This window comes from Styela clava, chromosome 4 (genome assembly GCF_964204865.1).
Source record: "Styela clava chromosome 4, kaStyClav1.hap1.2, whole genome shotgun sequence".
NCBI classification, from domain to species: domain Eukaryota; kingdom Metazoa; phylum Chordata; class Ascidiacea; order Stolidobranchia; family Styelidae; genus Styela; species Styela clava.
In genome coordinates this window covers 18669533-18690341 of record NC_135253.1, presented here as the reverse complement: position 1 = coordinate 18690341, position 20809 = coordinate 18669533, and the positions used below count along the sequence as shown (strand labels likewise).

General features: G+C 35.2%; 2 protein-coding genes across 4 annotated transcripts; both read right to left on the bottom strand.

The window, feature by feature from the left end:
* Window positions 1–2486: 2486 nt before the first annotated feature.
* On the bottom strand, window positions 2487–13525 carry LOC120327044 (enkurin domain-containing protein 1-like). Of its 3 annotated transcripts, XR_005567484.2 has the most exons (10): window positions 13252–13525; window positions 11686–11898; window positions 11236–11343; window positions 9463–9600; window positions 8840–9012; window positions 8083–8241; window positions 7404–7570; window positions 6688–6824; window positions 2940–3327; window positions 2487–2896 (listed from the first exon to the last, which is right to left on the bottom strand). XR_005567484.2 is itself a non-coding variant. In XM_039393425.2 (9 exons), exons 1-9 carry the CDS (start codon window positions 13412–13414, stop codon window positions 3164–3166), a joined length of 1422 nt encoding a protein of 473 aa, XP_039249359.2. In that variant the 5' UTR covers window positions 13415–13525; the 3' UTR covers window positions 2487–3163. The 3 variants fall into 3 exon arrangements, 2 of the variants coding, with proteins under 2 accessions (XP_039249359.2, XP_077968216.1); XM_039393425.2 differs by having other exon boundaries at window positions 2487–3327; XM_078112090.1 differs by lacking the exons at window positions 6688–6824; window positions 7404–7570; window positions 8083–8241; ... (3 more) ...; window positions 11686–11898; window positions 13252–13525 and adding an exon at window positions 4847–6680 and having other exon boundaries at window positions 2487–3327.
* A 2655-nt stretch (window positions 13526–16180) lies between these two features.
* On the bottom strand, window positions 16181–18418 carry LOC120326854 (protein chibby homolog 1-like). Its single transcript, XM_039393209.2, has 2 exons — window positions 18265–18418; window positions 16181–17781 (listed from the first exon to the last, which is right to left on the bottom strand). Exons 1-2 carry the CDS (start codon window positions 18266–18268, stop codon window positions 17411–17413), a joined length of 375 nt encoding a protein of 124 aa, XP_039249143.1. The 5' UTR covers window positions 18269–18418; the 3' UTR covers window positions 16181–17410.
* Between the last annotated feature and the right edge of the window lie 2391 nt (window positions 18419–20809).

Below are 20809 nucleotides of genomic sequence, written 5' to 3'. Positions count from 1 at the left end.
CTTCTCGACCGGTTACCGTTTCGGTGTTGTTAAATTGTTGTTGTTAGTATTCTTCTAGGTCTGCGTTTTGCTCATGAAAACATATGATATGGTTTTTTATAAGTCACATCCACAGGAATCTAGCTGCAATCTCCAGAAACCCTTGTTAACCATTTTTGTACCAAATTCATCGTTTATAAGTAACCATACTACCATAGGTCCATAGACAACAGTTTGGCGAACCATATCGCGAAAAAAAAGCCTACTTTTTCTCTTTTGCGCATACTTCAGTCCAATCCATGGTAATCACCGGAGTGATAAATACAAGCTAATAATTCAGTCTATGATGTAATGATAAATAAAATACGTACTGATTATTGGACACGAAATGTGCACATAGATCGTTTTGTTATTATTTCGTTGCTGTTGTTCTTTTCCTTTTTAGTTTTTTATTCTTTTTATTAGGGAAAAAATTAATTTTCTCGTTTACCACTGAGCTACTCTGAGAACCCATCAATTTTTTAATTTTAACTACAAAATAAAAAATAAATAGTTAATTTTTATTTAAGCTTGGACTTCTGTTGGATTAATGGGTAATGGGTATACCCTAAAGTTTCAGACTAGGATGCTTTGTACAAAAGTTCTCTTTTGCACAGGGCTGGGCAATTATTTTTGCTATCGGGCAACATTGAATATTCGAAATGCAGTGGCAGGTCGGACTAAATAAAGTCAATTGCGTCTTTTTATTGTATTCTGTATACTATATCTATTTTACTCATTTTTATTCAAAGCACAATTGTTAAAACTAGTTTAAAACATAAATCTCGCGAATTCGAGACAATACATAGATAGGGTCAGAGAAACGCACGCTTGCATAACAATGTCGAATATTATAGTAATGCTGAAGAGTAAGTAACAATGTGGAATTAAGACCATGCCTTCGGTGGCCAAATATCGTGATTCATATAACTTTGCGTCATCGTAGCATTTTTGACGTGAAGCCTCGCGGAAAATGCGTTGGAAGGCTTTGCAAGTTTAAAAGACTAGAATGTAAGCTACTGCCCTAAAATACCACGGCTATCTATGTATATAAAAATGTGAGATTAACCGCCGTAATATACGTAGTGTTATTACCTATTTTTGCAATAGGGGCACATTGAAATGTCTTGCTTTATTGTTTTAACTTAACCCGCAGTTGCTTTGACAAAATAAAAAGCATTCCGCCACCGCATTCCGCCGACATAAAATGTGAGGTAAAGTGCCAGATTATTTTAATTCCTGTTTTGCAATTTCATGAATTCGACAAATTTGATCTATTCTTGCAACAATGACTTGACTCTGTTTTAAAGATTCTACCATCAGAAAAATCCCTACATCTGCCAAGTAAAATTCATTTCAGAATTTAGTACCATGAAAATTAAATTAAAATGTGTGTCGTGGGCACATGAAATTTTCCAGTTTCCGATTTCTATAACAGCGTTTTTTAATCTGTCGGGACCCTTCTAAATCAAAACTTGGTCATGTTCAATTTTTCGATTTTTTTATTGCCGCTCCAAAATCTAGATTTACTCGCAGATTGCATGCAGATTCAACCCTTTCTTCAGCAACTTGTCATCGACGATTATATAATAACTAGTTTTTCTCAATGATTTCACAGTTTTGTATACAAGACATGTTTTGAAAAATAATCACGTGTTTTGAGATATTCACCGACGTAAAGGTGTTTACGGTCTAAATAACACCTCGAGCTGACGAAAACAATCAGCGACTTAAAAAAAATTAGTCGAACGTTTTTATTATCCTAAAATTTTTTTTTGTTCACAGTGAAAGTATATTTCATATGCAAATAAAAAAGAAAGCGTCTAAATCTAGAAACCTGCTCGCGGACCGGATGAAACGTCGCCGAAGACCGGATGTGACCCGCAACTTTCCCAGGCCTGCTCTAGCACATGCTCCAAATTACCTCTTTAGCAGACTTGCATTCGTAGCGCAACATTTGGTCACTCACTTGGTTATCTGCTGAAGCCCGTTTTTGTGTTGACATGACATGTCAAGGCGGAAGATGCGATTAAAACGTCAATGCGTCGTTAAATGCTTAATCAGGATTTGAGGAACTTCAATACTTTTAAAAAGCGTTACCGGTTACGGTTGAATATTCAAGTGTCATTTTGCCGTAACTTCGATACTATTAAAAAGCATCAGTCGTTAAAGGTTATACGGCATTTCATCCTAACCGTAACTATAATATAGCGTCGTTCAAAAGTAAGACAAACGAAACAGACCGGATAATTATTGTTACATTTTACCTATAGGGGACAAGTGTAGGACCACGTCACTCCAGAGACACCACCACAGTTGGTTGTTATTGCAATTTGTTGCTCCAGAGTCCACAAGCAGTTTTGTTCAGCAGGACAGAAAAACACGACATTGGTGAAGAATGGTCTCCTATCTCCACCTAAACTATCTTCTTGTCTATCAAGAAGCATCATGCAGGTATTGGTCAAGTGTGCATATTGTGTATTTATTACTTTGTAGTAATGGAAAATCATTCTTCAATAATAACCAATGATTGTTCTACTTTTACGTCTAGTAATTACTTTATATTAAAGCATAAATATTGTATGCGATATCTTCACAAATCTCACATATTTCTGAGCTTAACTTATTCGATTATTCAATTACAATGCATGATAACATATTAAAAAAATTGAGTAAATTGAACTAAATAACATAGTATAAAAATTTCAACAACAGTTATTTCAAACAGATTTTTTACAAACGTATATAGAGAAAAATTTAAATCTAAAAATATAAATTTAACGAATTGCAGTATATAAAGTGATTAATTACAGTGTATAGAATAATAAATGAAATGGTGCAAAAATAACGTACAGAAATAGTTCCTTTGGCACAACCCCTGGTATCTTGTTTTATTACAGATACATCTATATTCAATTTACTACCATAATTGAGACTGAAATTCTAATATTTCAATCAAAAATAGCTGTAATCGCAACTAGAGTAACTATGCTTAAATCCAAACTACATTACTCAAAAGTGATAAGAGTAATCAATCCATAAACACCCTTCACATACTGAATCATTGTGCAACAAATAACAACATTGCTAATTCATTTATGTTGCAATATTTGAATAGAATCGCTTATTATTATGATATTGCAATTCATTCATCCATTTTTACAAATACTCTCGGTCTCTCAAACACACGAACTGCTTCATCAACTTCTGCGATTCTTCGTTCTAACTCAGTCTTCCGCTGACGTACTCCAAAAGAGTCGGCTGAACGTACTGGCAGGAATCTGTATTCCTGTAGTAAGTCGAGTTGACCTATAAAACAGACAGAAATTACTTATTGCAATTAAATAGCAAGTTATAAATTTACTTTTGCTCGAATGTACTTTCTAAAAAATGTATGTAATTCGATCTGCATAGTCCTTTTGATATCAAAAAAGACAAAAAAACATGAGAAACATGAAACAACAAGTTGCAGAAGTAATGCTTAGTTTTACTTTGCTTAGTTATAATATGAACAAACAATAACTCTCGATAAAACATTGAAAAACAACTGTCATAAAGTTCCAACTATTTTCATAGTCAAAATAAAAAATTGATTCATATTTAAAGGAAGGTTGTGAATATAGACAATGTTAAGATGAAATGTGATGTAAAAGATTTAAGAAACTGTGGATATGCAAGAGTCATGTGAAAAAAATCTGGTAAAGAAAGTTGAGTGTGTTAGAGGCTAGCTATGTCACAGTGTCAAATGTTAGAGCCTATTGCTGATTCAAACTTGATTTACTCTCGTTGAAAGTCTAAACTTTTGTGCAGAGCGTCCTAGATTACTAAACTTTTAGTTACAATCATGCACAAAAGAAGGTTCGAGTGCTAAATATTCTTCTTCATTTTCATATAGGTAAATCATAAATGCAGGGGTGTTATTCCTGGGGTCACGCTAAAGATAATACATAGATCAGGAGACAAAATGAGATGGTAAACAAATATTGATTTGATACTCTATATTCTATAGCAGGGGTGTGCAACCTTTAACACAGGCTGGCCAAATACAAATAACTGGGCAGAATCATGGGCCGCACTCTTATTTAACATGGACTTTCTTGTAGTTGCAGGCACAAAAATTTTGATTATTGATCTTATGACATGCGTTGTTCGTTTCGCACAAGCTAGCTGTCAGGGCATTGTAACGTCATAGATAATAAATTGGACTTAGGTATATATGCTTTGCAACGCAAAGGGATTGGAATTACTCGCACTAGCAGCTTAAACTATATTAAAAACTCGTTTCGTGGGCCGCACACCATTCAAAACTGGCACTTCTCCACAAGCCGCACAATTATTCTTGTGGTCCGCATTTGGCCTGCAGGTTGCACACCTCTGATCTATAGCATAAATATTTTGCTACTCGAATTATACATAATAAATAGTACAGGAATCACAATTAGATGGTAAGTTCAAATAACTATTGATTGGATTTGACATGCACAAAAAATCATAAGGTGCTTTTTGATTTGAAATTTAAAGACTTATGAAAAACAACAGATTTTTCCATGCGTATTATGCAGAATTTTTTCGGCGCTCCAGAAGTATGTGCAACAAGATGGCGGTCACCGGAACGTAGTATGTGTGCCAGGTTAGGATTAGGCCGTAATTTCATTCTAATTTTCCCTATTTCAGTTCTATTACGAGTTCAGGGATTAGCCAAGTGACTCTCGTAGTATTTGTGCCTGAAATTATGGCCTAACCCTAACCAGTTACCAGATGTCCGCCATCTCGATGCACATACTTCTGGAGTACCATTTTTTCTACCACCATGCATGTGTAAAAGCACCTTATGACTTTCTGTGAAATCTGTAGAAAAATTAGGTCCATGACGAGCCATTCTTGCATCTGGACCAGGGTCCTTGAACTCATCTCTGTATGAGGTCTTTGAAGCAGCTGCATTGAGTCTTGCTTGCATTTCTGGGGTATTTTCTCTCCTGTAAGCTTGTTGGGATGGTGCCGTGCTTGGTGGTGAAGGTGATAGAAACCTAACTTGTCGAGCAGTGGGTTGATCATCAGGCATTGCTGGAATGCCTTGTTCACAAGAAGTAGATTCTGCATAATAGTGTGGTGTCGAATTTCTTCTATATCCAGGGTAAAGAGAATAGCCCGCTTTGTTGTTTTCAGGTGTGTAATAGCCTTGATTACCATAGACCACAGAGCGAGTTCTACCTTCTGGATTTGTAGGTCGATTCTGATATAGACTTTCATTTGGACGAGTGTTAACAGCCTGATTATATCCTCTGGTTTGTAGATATTGCCAATTTTGTGCTGGGTTATATCCATTCTGTAATTGCATATTGTGGTTGAAGTCGTCATCTTGATGAATGTAGCTTTGATATGGATATTGTTGATAACCTTTGTCAATAAATAAATGTGATGGTTGTTGAGGCTTATAAGTTGTTGGAGCATACTCTCGAGTCACCTTTTCTTTCTCTTTATGGATGGTTTTACCTTTTTCAATTCTTGTGTACCCATCACCAATTTCTTTTGCTTGGTATTTTGAAACAGATTTTCTCTTGTCTTGATTACTGATCTTTCCCCCATGATCATATACAACATGATCTTCTGTGTAATATGAAGTAGGATTCCTTTGTTCAAACCGATATCGGTTGTTTGATGTTGGAGGTCGAGGTTGAGGATTTTGACTGTAGCTAATATTATGAATCACATTGCCAACAGAATCATAATAAGCATCCCTTTCATCTCCATTTCTACCATACTGTGTGTATTTCGGGTACAATTTACCATGTTCTTCATATTGATTCCTGTATTCTACGCCTGGTGAGTCGCTGTAATGATAATTTTCAATCTCGCTTGATGGGGCGAATTTGTCTTCAGCATATGTAGAATAATATTCACCATCATCACGATCCCCTACCTGCCCATATCCACTTTCGTTACCATGCAAATACTGGTTTGTATGGTAGTTATTCGATTCGCTTCCGTAGCCTTCATCAGGTATTTGATATGTTGTTTTCTCAACAAACTTACGTTTTTCCTTTCTCTCAACTGAGACAGTCTCGGGTGAGTAATACTCATCGTAGTAGCCATATTGTATATTTCCGTGATACGGCATTGAAACTTTTTCTTTCACTTTGGTTGTCTCTGTGTGTTTTGCTATGAGTTGAAGTTAGTAAAGAATATGATGATGATAAGATGCGATAAGTCATGTCCTTTTGAACATAATATAGAAACCACATAGTGCATTCCTAGTTTACGCTTGATAATGTATATATAATAGCATGTTAGTGTAATATATCAAAAAAACAAACAAACATGCACTTCTATTCCCAAATACGAGAAATAAAATTCTTATTGTTGGATACTCTTCTCCGCAAATATAATATTCGGTTCAAGATAAAATTATAACTTGAAGGTAAGCAAGCAGCTTGTTCATTGGAAGACTAACTTTAAAAACAGACAGACAGAAAGTCTCTTTACATGGCGGCTTCATGGCGACCAGGAAGGAGGAATAGCGAGAATGAACGGAAAGAAAAAAGGATTGAAAATCAAGAAAAAACGTTGCAAAATGCCTCAAATATATTTTTTTTCTGTCAAAATTAATAACAAAAAGTTGTGTCTGCTTGATGCAACTGTGTTCCTATTTGATTCTATTATTTTACTTACTTTGTCTTAGAATATTTAATGTGTCTTTTCTGTCTCTATCTGGCAACACTGTATGACCATCTGGTACAGTTGGGTCAGGAATATTTCTGATTCTATTTTGTTCTGCTCGAGCCCATTCCCTTTGTCTTGCTTGTAAGCTGTATAAAAGTAGTCATAAATTAATAAGTAAGTGGGTAAGCAGGTTTATTTCGATTTTCCGTTACAGCAAAGCGAAGAAGCAATACAGGACAAAACGAACAAATATACGAAAAATCAGGAAAGTAGGCAAAATCTGAAAAGTTTTAAGACGTGGTGATACAAGTGCCCATTCACCCAAAAGAGCAAATAACACGTTGAAATAAATTTCAAAAAAATACGCGAAAGATAATTCGGGCGTGAATACTTATGTTAGTATGTGTGGAGTTTGAACACACAGTTTCTACTATATTGTATACAAGAAAATAACGAATGAAACGATCAAGTGATTACTAGTAGGCCTACATAGTCCAAACTATATCTAGCTATCTCAAGTTTACGTCCTGATCAATCTAGCTAAGCCCAACCCATTGGTTTGAAACATTTATAAGCTATCATGTAAGTCTATCAGCCACTCCTCTACAAGTGGGCAATTTAAGATTCTTATTGAAACTTTCTTTTAAATGTTCAATTTTTTGGCATAAATACATTAGGAGGGAAAATTTATGATAATTGAATATTTCAATAATATTTATACTTACTATGAAGGAGATGATCCTTTCACAGTGTTATTATATTTCTTTATTCCATCATAATACTTTTCTTGAGATCTATCGACTTCCATTTGAGACTTAGAACGCTGAGGTTTATATGATTTCGCTAATCTTGCATTCCTTGCAATGAAGTCTTCTGCTCTGCGTTCTGCTTGCTGAAAAATAAGCGAATGAACCATCATGAGCAGAGCTGGAAAATTTTTACTACTTGAATAATAGGGAACAGGCGTGTTATGAGACAGACAGCAATCACCTTGTAAATACTTCAAACAAGTGCATGTTTGCAAGAATTAGCATGATGTGCCAAATATCAATATATATGCATAGATTTCCAGCAAATACTTTATATTGCTTGAATATATTTTTTGATATGCACAGTCTCATAAAATATATAGAAAAGGCTTCTTCTATTAAGAGAAAAAAAATCTTTTAAGTAAACAGTGCCAGAATCACAAAATAAGGAAAAAGTCCTCCACAAATAAATTTTGTTGTCTCCCCACATAACCAACAGTTTTTTTTTCATGTTTTATAAATCAAACTTGTTTGTTAAGTGCAATGTTTCAATTTCATACAACTTAATTTTTTGGAATAATCTCTTGAATGACAAGCATGTTATAAATATAATGATTGGAAGAACATTGATGTGGTACTAAGTGTGTTGTCTCACCCGTTTCGGTGTCAATGGTGTTTCTGAATATCGGGCCCTTTGTCCTGTATGTCTATCTGCATTTTGACGTCCACCAGCTGGTGCTGAACTTGGTCTGTCATAACTTGGAGGGGCGGAACCAGGTCGTGGTGGCACACCTCTTGGAGCTCTTGGCGTTGGCTAAAGATTGAAAAGGGAAAGATATAAATGGCAAAGTAGAGGAATAGAAAAGGAATTTCATGTCCATATCAAAGAGAGAAAAAACAACAATGTGGCAAATAAATGACACAGTGATTCTTAATTTCAATGGTTTGATGCTATCGAACTTTGAAAGTATCATGTATATTCATGCAGACCATCTACGGTCCACCATTGGCTAAAATAAAGCTCTAACTTTAAAAAAGTAACAGTATAGCATGAGATGAGAGTAAAGAGAGAGATGCCAGAATGGAGTGTACTAGGGTATTGAGTACTGAACTGCAAGTCCTTTCTCCATGTTTACTTTCCACTACAACACCGTGTGTGTCAGTTGCCACAAGGATGCTTGAACAAGATAGTATTATAAAGATAAATAAGAATAACATAATCTGCTTCCACAAAATAGACAAAGTATTATTGCTATTTGATTAGGCCATATCTTGTTTTATCTGAAAAAGTTATATTATAATATACCGAAAGCTTACAAATATACTTGCTATTTCACAGAAAGAGATTATGTTAGTCTTGAAGAGAGAGACTTGATTTTTATTAATATAATTCCAAAGAAACAAATTCATACCTCAAATGTTGTTTTAACTTTAGATTCGACACTTTCATATCTCGTTGATTTCCACAATGCTTTTACCGGGGTTGGTTTATTTTGTTCTTTTTCTTTTTCCTTGTTCCTTGATTGTTTCTGAATTTGTCTCATTCGTCGTACGTTTGCCTCTCCATGGTCAACCGGTTGTTTTTCTAGTAAATAATGAATATTTCGCACTTGGTCTGCATAAATGAGTAATCGCAGTTTGGCATGCGAACTATTAATATTGGAATCGGAGCCAGAGTTGTATCTTGAAATTTCTCAGTTGGAATTTTTAATATTTTTAAACAAAATTTTAGACTTTAATAATGGTGGTGGAGCAAAGTCTAAATTTCCTGCACAAAATAAAAATGTTAAGTTGATTAAGAATTCTCAACAGACCATTAAAGAACGCTCGTATACTCCAATATTTTTTATCAGAATTTTTTTTTATATCAGAGCTGGTGACGAGGAGTCAAACTAAGAAAACCGTACAAGGTAATGAGCAGTACACTGAAAAGCATGTTCCTTATGTTTTTTTGAATAAACGCTCAAACCAACTGTCGGTCTCATTGCTTGACTTTTCATATCAGTTCATCAAAAGTTTCGTATTGCAAACATACTTGGTTTAGCTTGTGTAAACTGACGAACATCTGGTGTTTTTAGTAAATTTTGGATGCAACCTTTATGTTTCTCGGCTATTTCACTAGCTTCTGATTTAACTCTCGGAACTGGTTTGGGACTCCTTCCTGTGTATTGACCTAAAAATCAAATTTAGGCATTACGAGCTCTAACATTTTTTGTTCAATTAAACTCCAGGAATGTCTAAAGTTCAAGCTTGATATCGGAAGTCCTAAATTGATAAATTCATCTATTATAAAGATTTGTGTATCTGCCATACTAAGTATCATACAGGCCTAATTGAAACAGGATTGGGCACAAATTTGCTGTATACCAGATAGATAACAATATCCTAGTATGGAATGAATAACATTTTGGAAATGATAGGAGAAAGGTTCTGGGATTGAGTTCCAAAGCCGTCTTATGTGGAACAATACTCTTTTCTGAATCACGCATGGGAATACCTAACAACTAGGGATGGGCCGGGATTCGGATCCGGACTCGGATTCGAGTCGAATCCAGGCATTTTTTGGAATCGGATTCGATTTCGAGTCCACGTCGTTTTTACCGAGTCCATAATCAATTCTGTTTTTACTAATTTACGTCTATGTTTGTACTTTTGCCTCTATAAATCCCACTACATACCTTAACTAGTAAAATTCAAGGTTAGATCTGTAACAATATCCTTCGTGTGCAATATAAACACTCCTAATAAAACGACGACAGATATCCAGATAATATAATGATAGTTGAAAACTATTGATCGCTCATAGCAATGATGTTGCGCCAGTCGCCTTCAAACTATCTATTCTTTTTGGTATACATGTGGTACACAATAAAATATGTGGTATTGCAATATTTTTGAGTTTTTGATTTGCGTAAAAATAAAACATGTTCTGGATCTACCCAATAGGGAATCTCATCAATACCTCTTTTAAATCGAGTTTATTGCGTGGAATCCTTTCGCTAAAAAGGCAATGGAAAGGATGGAGAGTTTTAGAACGTTTACATGAACTACTAAATTGCAAGTAGATGTACTACATTGTATTGACGACGAGTGGTATTTCTCTACCATATGCGCACATGACATAGTAAATTTACGGCTAGAAATATTTGGAATTATGGGAAAGCATTGTAGTCGAACGCTTTTTATTGTTCATGTTGACATGTAAGAAATTCTGAATAGCTGCCCAGAATTGACGCAAGGTGGGCTGGAAATCCAGTTCACAGCCAAGGCGCACATTGACCACGTTTACGTTTGTATTATGGCCGCCTAAAAAGAGAAAAAATATATATTTAAAATGACTCAACAGCTATCTGCGGAACCATTAGGCAAAAAATATGAGCTACGACGTATGTTTGTGAGCGCACGATGCTGTAGCATGGTCTAAAACACGTTTTTGTGCTATTCCATTATGACGTCACGGACTCGGCAGATTCGATTCGATTCCTTGACCTATTACTCGGATTCGTCGAATCTTTGTAATGCCGGACTCGTCCCATCCCTACTAACAACTCAATGGATGAAAGTGGTAGATAGAGCAAACAATAAGATATATGTTGGGCTTTCAACCACTCTGTGCTCAATGAATAATTCATTAATGCGTTCGTATATTACATGATCATCTCAAAGCAACCATAGATGTAATAAGGTAAGAATTGTGGAAGCCCAGTTTGGCAAGTCAATTGCAAGATCATAGAAATATATAAAACAGTCACAAGATATACAAAAAGCAATTGTTTTCTCAACCCAACACTGCAAACTATGAACAAACCTTTGTTATAAATTGGATCAACCAGAATTGGTCCTTTTACTCCAGCTTTTCTCAATGGTCCTTCTTTTGGATTTATATTCTCCGCACCTCTAGATTCACCATAATACACTGAAAATAACACACAGTTTAAATTTTGATAACTGACTATGGTGCAAACTAGCAACAGTCAACAGAAAAATATAACATCCTTATAACTTATATAGCCTATTAAATTATAATTTGATAATCTATTGTTCAGATGGAATGAGGTTCAATATATTGGAATTACACTTCTAAGAATTAGGGTTCATCAACCAATTTTTCATTTCACCAATGAATGCATGTTATTAAATTGATCAGGCTTTACTAAATGATCAAGGATATTACTGAATTCCAGATATGCCAGTGTAAACAATTCAAAAATCCAATATTCCAGTAAATTCTGAACAGTTATAAATACTACTGTCTTACCAGGATCTGGTTTTCCATATTGACCCATGACAACATCCATGCTTCCTTTTGCTTTGATTGCAACATCTTGGGCTTCTGGTTTTACTCTAGGAACAGGTCTTACAGAACGATTCGAATACTTTCCTCCATTATAAGTTGGATCAACGAGAATGGGAGAACGAATTCCCATGTGACGCATCGGCCCATTTGTTTGTGTTACATTCATGGATTGAGCTGAATTGAACAAAATATCTGATTAGCCCATATGTTTGAAGCAGAAATAAAAAATATAAGATAGTTCATAAGTATTATATAAGAAAAGCCTCAATTGCTCCAGAAGTGTGTGTACCAATATGGAGGTAACAAAGTCTGTTCGCCTATTTTACTATTCACTTGGCTAACACAGACAGTCCCCGAACTCGTAATATAGGTTGAATAAGAAAAATTATGGCCTAACCCTAACCTGGTACACATACTACGGGAGTACCAAAGCCTCTATTTCAAGATTTTGCCGCAATATAATTTATTGATTGAAGTGGTAACATATCCTATACTAATGCAAGTATACTAGGACATAAATATTTATAACAAATCAATATCTATTGATTGTCTAGACATCCTTATTTAAAACTTAATCATCGCTTAATCCTATATTGCAGAATAAATGAACTGAAGCAAAAATGAATAATAAAGATGTGTTTCATAATCTGACATTGTCATGGTTTGATCGTAAATCTGTAAATATTTAAAAACAATGTATTTCACTTTTAATTTGTAATTTATACTGTTATATCAATGATTGACTGATTATAGGGTGGCTTACCCACTTCGTGTTTCTACATTTAAAGGAGGGGGAATAGGGGAGTGCGCATTTCCGATAAGTCAATAATAGCTTTGTCGACCAATTTGTGACCACTGTGTTTTTGTCTGTTTGATTGCTGTGATGTGGTGCTTTGTTTATAATTTGACGAGTTTTATTCGAAATACCCGTGTTCTTAAAATAGTCTATATGACAGTCAGAAATGCAATTAGAAGCCCATTTTTTTCACGAATGGCTGCGTATGCCCTAGTCTCGACGCAGCAGAAACGATGTCAGGATGTTCAAGGCTTGAAATCCGTGGTCGCACCTGGTCGTTTGGTTGCAAATACGTCTTCAGAGTGTCGTACTTTGGTGGTTTGTATAGCTTTAACCCCTGGTCTAAAGCAAGAGGTTTAGCATGTAGAAGTAATGCCAATGCACCCACGGTGAAAATATTAACGGGTTAGAAATATTGGTTTTTGTTTTATAGCGGTTCAAATGAAATCGTCCGCAGACTGGCTACACCACCCTAGGCCTAGCATTTTTTACATCTCAAGACTTTGCACTGCTGCACTAACAGACTAAGGGTTAACATTATCTGTTATTTAAAATATGATTTCAGGCACTGAGCTGTTGAATGTCAAAAAATAACAAAAGGACATGATACATTATAAATTGGGTAAGGTTGGAAACAAGTGATTTGATAATAAATAAACAAGACTCAGTCAGTCAGTAAATACTGAAATATGGTATCATTACTGACATAAAAATAAAATAATTTAACATACCTTGTTGTCTTCCAAACGTAGATCTTTTTGGCATATCCATACAAGTCTTCATGCCCATTCCCCTGTGTCGATCCGCGATTTCCACTGCTTCGGGGCGAACTCTTGGAGCTGGGTACGATTCCAATGCCCGACGTACATCGTATTCGCCAGATCCGTACTGCATTTTTGGTTCTGTTTATTAGACTAACAATAAATTTATCCCGTTAATCGGAATGAATTCCACTGACACACTCTACTCTGTAGCTACTGCTGGAAAAACTCATTCCAGTAATACTTTGGCCTGCCGTAGCTGTAAACGACATTTGTTTATTGCCAGTTGCCAACGACGACAAAATACTACGGTCGCAAATCTTCACGCGTGACTGAGAATATGCACATTAAACTCAAACATGTTAGTCGTTGGCTAGGTTCTAACTAGATTTAATCAATTCGGACATAATAACTTAGACAATATATTTTATATTATTATTTTTTTCACAACAACAATACCAAAAAAACAGCAAATATGTATGATAGCGTCCATTCCCTCATATTGGTCATTTTTTGCCAGTAGCAGATTTTGAATCAATTTTAATTAGAATCGGTTCGTTTTTTGAAAAAAAGCTGCTAATTCTGACTAAAACATTAGGTTCTAATGGCGCAAAATTGACAGGACATGCGTGGAACGCCGTATGTTAAGCCTTCTCTGCACTTCAGAATCAGATACGGAAATATTCCGGGACATTCTGATTCAAAAAAGTTATTCGAAGCCTACATCACTTGGATAGGATTTACATATTTATTCAGGAGGATGTGCCGGCTTAATCATATGGCAAATCACGGCCTCTCAAGGTTAGGTTGGGTTTAGTTAGCCAGTTATTTTTTTCGGAAGCATTGACATGAATGGCAGCATCCGGAAATGCTTGTCCCGAGCCTTGTTAAGATCATAAAGAAATTGACAGTTGTTGGATTCTCTCTGTAAGAACCATTTTATGTGTAATATAAACGTTTACTGTCAATTTATTCACCAAAAAAATATTTATGTCGAGTTTGTTTCCAACACGCTGACTCGAATGATTCTGTGAGAGTTTGAAATGACAATATGACATTTTCCTAATGAAGTATGATTTTACGTCTGTCACCATGTTTTTCTTATTTTAAAATCCACTTGCAGGTATCAAATCAATCGGGAGTTGATGACTTGACTTAAAAAATGGCATAAAAAACATTTTGTTTTTTCTACTAAGTTCAACTAGGGCAGGGGTTTCCAACCCATTTATCTTAATTTCCCACTTCCGATTAGGCTGAGTTGTTATTTCTCATTCCATATGGACTTATTTAGAAAGAATAATTTTTCTGTCAATAATAATTGGTATGACTTTCTAGGAAAAAGGCTTGCAATTGGTGTAGAGGTTGAAACCCTGTGAAAACATTCATTGCGCCTTCTAGCATCCCAAGACAGTGACTATCCGTGTAAGGAAATTCAGCGTAGAACAATTCAACGCTTAAAATCACAAAAAAACGTTTCAAAGTATACATAACATTACACCGTCCATATCGATTCTGCTGTTTTTTTTTTATATGATGGACCGGAAGTCTGAATCTATTTTTGAAAATGCGCATTGCTATTGGACAAGGAGATCCGTTCATCTTTGACGGCGCAGACTTACTCGGCAGAATATCATCACACTCCACGAGACAAAGTTTCATTTATGTCCCACCGATGTTATGGAACTTTTGGTTCTTGCTATTCGCAGGACATCTACAAATGAAGCAGTTAATATCATCCTTGAACTCATTTGAAATTGTCCATGTTGTCGAATCTTATCCTGCTTTTATTTTGCAATTTTTTTTAGCAAACTGATAAGCAAATGGGTATTTGAAATATGTTGCCTCATTTCATGGGGCTACATAGAACCATTGGAAATGAGGTACTTTATTTTTACATAAGCCATCCCCTTTTATTAACAATTTAGCAGAATGGAGGGACAGGTCAAATATTTGTTCATCAGAGCGCGTGCTTACCCAATATCTCCGAGACATTTGAATAAAAACTGTTCTCTTTTGCGGCTCTGCAACGAAAATCTTCTTGCGTAATGTTTAATTTAAAGCATTGGTGCTCGCTCGAGACATGCTTGTAAGGTTGTTATCGGCCGACCAAAGATCAAAATGAGTTGCGTAGCACGATCAGAATATCATGCCCAACAACGTGATATTTTACTAAAGTTTTGATTAATTGAATGGGAATGTTTTTCCGCTTCATTGCATATATTGTGATTTTCATTGTGTAATATTTAATAATTGTCTTGTTGTGGGTACATTTTTAGAGGAGCATTCAATTTCCCACATGCAACCACCAAATTTCCCACTAGTTGGGAACCACTGAACTGGGATCATGGGGATTTCCATTTGACCGCTATTTCATCAACTTTTCCCATACTAAATTATCCACTATTCAACATGAAAAAAAAATCATTTTGAACATTCGTTTTGGACTGTGGATAGAACCACGACAATAAAAATGAAGGGCGCTCCCAAAGTATGTGCACCAAAATGTCGCACAAACTGAATCCTAACCTGGTGCACATACTATGTTCAGGTTGTGCGCCATCCTGGTGCACATACTTCTGGAGCTCCAAATGAAGTGCTAAGATACAAATATATAATCCAATCAGCCAGGATGGGTACATCCCTGATTGTATATACCTTAAAATTAGTGCTGTAGCCGTTATAATTTGAGACTTTTACCCAACACTATTTTTAAGTACAGTACTATTCCATTTTATTATACTATCTGTAACTATAGTATTATTTTTCATTGTCAAATTGTGAGCACAATGTGTAACTTCAGTGTGTCTGGAAATATCTACAGAATTGTTGGTTACAAGAGTAAATTGTTAGTCGGTTACGGTCTTGGTTGTTAAAACCTAAGTAAAATAAAAATGCTAAATCGTGTACAAAATATATATTGTAAAATATAATATGAAAACAATGTGTACAGTTGCCTGAATAAAGCCAAGTAAATGAACTACGATTATTAAAAATACAAAGGTAGGAGACAAGCATCAGACTGAATTTTGAGATTTCACAACAACAAGGTTTACAGCAGACTTTTTACTGATACCGTCGCTATGATTTTTTTGAAAATATGGACAAAATGAGTCAAATCCAATGTTAAAACCAAAAAAATTATAACTTTGATTGTTAAAAATAAAAAGCATGAGAGTGCAATGTGCCATTAAAATCAACAATAGCACTAGAAATACTATAGCAGTTATATATACTCATATTCCATCATATGGGTTAGTGAATCAAGTTCAGAGTGTGTGTGCAACCAAAAGATATGAACATAAAGTCAAGTCTTGAGGACCTGCCTTTAAGAAAACTAATGAAAATAAAATAAACCTAAAATCGAATAAAAATACTAGTAACATCAGCTTTCAATTCATACAAAACTTGTATATGTTGATGATGGATAAAAGTTGTAATGCCAAGAAATGTGTGTTAATGCATAGTAATTCATTGTCTCGATGTTGACAACACATACTCAAGTACACAGGTTGGTCTAACATATGCATTTTTCAAACTCTTCATTGCATCAGCAAAAATATTACGCAGCAGTCTGGAAGGTGATAAAACACAACAGGACAGAGTAAAACATTGTTCCAAACACAAAAAAGCGATCACACTATTGAGCATGATAGCCTACTACTTATATCATTGGACTACTCCCTTTGACTGATGTCTCAGGTTCAAGTTTTATTATCCTATTACAGCATTTTGAAACAGTGGTAGGCAAAGGTGCCTGCTTATTGAAATCCTTACTAGAAGGGAAATATCATGGAAATGAACAATGGCATACCACTTGCCAGGTTCATGGCAAATATGCAATCTAAAAAGGTGTTATCTTCCGAAACTATGACTATGATCTATGTGGAGATAATCATTGAAAAATATAAAATCACGAAACTCAGATGAATAAAAGCATTTGAAACAATTTATATATTACAAATATAAAAATTTGGCATATAACACAATCTTGATCGTTCAAAACAAAGAAGATGGAAGATAAGATTTTTGTGATACCAACTATTGTATATGAACATTTTTTATCCCTCATTGATCTTTCAGCACAATTTCTACACCATCATGGAATAAACAAAAAGATATAACAAAATATCTAGAATTTCCCAGTTTTCAGCGCCTCATCTCTCTCTTTTTCTAGTATATGACATTCGGCTGCACTTTCTGATAACATATCCAGCAAAATGTCAATTTTCAGTTTCAACATGTTATTTTCTTCCAGAAGTTTCTGATTATCTTTACGTAACTTTACAACTTCTCTCTGTGGCAATGATGACCCCGTATCAGCGTGCCACGTCCCATCTTCAAATTTAAGTTGGGTACCATTGAGTTTGAGAGATGCAGAACCATAATCTAATCCAAATTCTTGAGCTCTTTGTGTAGCATCGAGTGCGGCTAAGTTTGACAATGATGCTGCTTTTCTTGGTGAGGCTTTTTTGGGGCTGAAACCCTTGTTTCCAAATAGACCTAAAATAGGCATTATTCGCAAATTATACTATAAAAATAGAAATGTAGATATTGAAAAAATAAAATAAACAGTCGAGATATGTCCAATCACAGAATATTGGCGTTTGAATAAAATAAATTATCATCCATATTGGGCTTTAGTCCAATACATCGTTTTCTAGTTTGTTTTATGTTAGTTTCCACCCAATCCAATTCTTGGACTCACATTCCTTCAAATGTTTAAAGTCAACGAAAATATGCAAAATGACCATAATCTCATAGTACGTTAAGTAGGCCTAGTACGATTCCGACATTCGGTACCGTACCGCTAGTCGCAGTACAACTTATATAGCGTACGTTACATTAACGGCATATTATAAGTCAGTACTGCAGTAAGTCTAAGTTTTTTCGACTCCATATTCAGCACAACGGACGACAAAACAATGGATAGGCCTACAACAATAGCAGAATAGAAAGTATAAGTACGCTTTTATCCTCCCTTACCCATGGTCCAAATCAACTTCAGTCGAACAATCACAGTTGGGAATCCGATGCCTGTTGACAATGCTTCGTTTGGAATGTTTTGTTTTGTGTCGGTTTTGTGTATGCGTTGTAGTCGCTACAGCGAAATCACTCCACAGTTTTGAGAAAACCAGCTCGGCGAAAGGTTTACTATTTATTTTTGCGGGCGGTTTTGGGGGCGCCTTGTCTGTTTCACAGCCGCCAGGATAGGGGAAAGCGATGTGGGGGAAAACGCAATTTGCGTAAACTACTCATTCCCTGACAGTAAACAATTTTATTTTGTGTAGTTGCAGATGGGTCTTAGGCAATTAGCACAATGTTCAATTTGGTTATCACTTAATAGTTATCATTTCATAATCGAGTTAAATTGAAATGAACATTTGACCTTAAGATAGCAATTGGGTTCAAATAAGCCTAAAAGGTTTATTTTCAACATCAAGTGTGTCGTTTGATGAGTGGCGTTGCGCCGGAATATAACAAATCGCTTGTTTATTTCAACTACTATTTCAGAAATATACTTCAATCCAATATAGAATAAATAGGCTGCTAGCTTAGAAGTCACCCATTTTTACCTGATAAAAATTTGAAAAATAATTGGTCCGGTAGGTAAGTAAGGTAGGTAATGCAGTGCTCACGTATCACCTATACATGTATATAGTTTGCGAACCGAAGACGGTCGAATTCTCCAATCTTTTATGATGTCATAATCACGCGTTTGATCTATGCGAAGTTATTAATAACAAGTTCTTTTAAACTAGGCGGCATCAGTCAGAGTCGATGGGATTGTTTTTCATCATCAGTCACAACTACAAACGTTAATTTTTCATCAATATATATTTCCACATTGATATTTAATTAGTATGAAAAGCTTGATCATCATTCATTGCTGCTACAAAATAAATTTGACTATAGTGACACAAATAAAACCAAATTTTTCAATAACAATAGCAATTTTAATGAGTTTATGGCACACCTGAAAATGTATATGTGGCCCAGTAGTGGATAATGGCCCACAGGTTGAGAACCGGTGCACTAGCTGGACGATACGTGGTATGCATTTGCCCCGAGCACATAGACAGTCATGCGAGTCGTTTTCTTTCGACTTGAACATCACCGTGGATGAAAATCCCTGCACGCACGTAGCGTGAGAACAAGGAGACCTAGATAAGTCTGAAAGACAATCTTTGTGTTTCGTCTTTGCTGTTCACAAATAAGCTTGGAGAGCTGAATATTTTGAGCTGACGTTATAACGAAATTTACCATTTTAATAAATTGGTTTAAGCACGATAAGGGCGAATATGTGCTCGCAAATAACCTCTACTTCCTATGGCATTCCATATGTGAGGAAAAATACGTCCTTCCCAACGGACGTACCTTACCACGACGACACAGCCTCAAAAAACTCAAAGCAACCCCATCTAAACCAAGAACTCCTTTTTTTTTTTTTTTTTTATTGGATTTTTATTAAATAAAAATAATAATGCAATAAACAATATCGTTCAAAATCAAAAAAACAATAAATAACAATATCATTTCAGATCACTCTATAGGACATGCATTTTTTGGATTTTCATAAATTATAAAACAGTATATAGCAGCAAACAATATTAATAAATTCCTTAAACCATTCCACAGATAATTTTGGATTTTATACATAAAAACAGAAATAAATAAATAGTAATATTACTCAAAAACACAGACATAAGAGTATTTTTTCATATCATGAACATAACAGTTTTAATCAATTTATCTTACAGAATAATAAAAATAATAAAAAATAAATAAATTTATCTTACAGAATAAACATGAGAGATTTATTTTTTTTCTAAATCTCACACTTTTAAATATATATTAGGCTATATAAAGACTATAAACAAATTAGAACAAAAACACAGTTGTCAGTTTTGATCGAATAAAGAACAGAATGTACTTACGTACCACCTGGAGGACCTTCGCGTACCACTAGTGTCCTAAGAATGTCCTTAGAAGCTTTTAATAAGAAAATTCCCGACTGTACCAAATGTGTCCGTTTTATTGATGTTTAGGTATTCATTTTACTTCTAAATGCCAATGCTGGTTGGGGTGTTTGAAGAGACGCCTTGAACTGGTTTCTAAGTGTTGTTCAATAATTGTTGGTATTTCATATCTCAGAGTTTTTAACATTTTGGTTTTAAGCACTGTAATCAAGTCATAGATTTTACTTTCATACATTTTACTGTATAGGTCATAGTAGCTTGACAATCAGTGGTGATTTTGCGTTTCGGAGGATCGGGAGGAACATCGCAAGACCTCGAAGACGACATTTTCTTGTAGCCTACCTAAATCAACAGGTCGTAAATGAAGTATCGAGTTCAAGCTGATAGAATCACTTCCGATGTTTTAATCATACATCACAGAGTTGACATTGTAGCCTATAGTATTACTCAGCTTCCGTACATCTTAATCGAACAGGAACTACCTCGATATTTCGAGCCAATAAGAAGCTTACACACTCCCGGCAGCTGCCTACACAATCAAGTCGGGAGTA

Excerpts from the sequence above, each read along its gene's own strand:
- LOC120327044 (XM_039393425.2), bottom strand. The coding sequence starts at position 13,414 with ATGCAGTACGGATCTGGCGAATACGATGTACGTCGGGCATTGGAATCG. Across the intron at positions 11,344-11,685 it reads ATATGGAAAACCAGATCCTG|TGTATTATGGTGAATCTAGA; the intron begins GTAAGACAGTAG and ends TGTTATTTTCAG. Across the intron at positions 9,013-9,462 it reads GTTTACACAAGCTAAACCAA|AAAAACAACCGGTTGACCAT; the intron begins GTATGTTTGCAA and ends ATTATTTACTAG.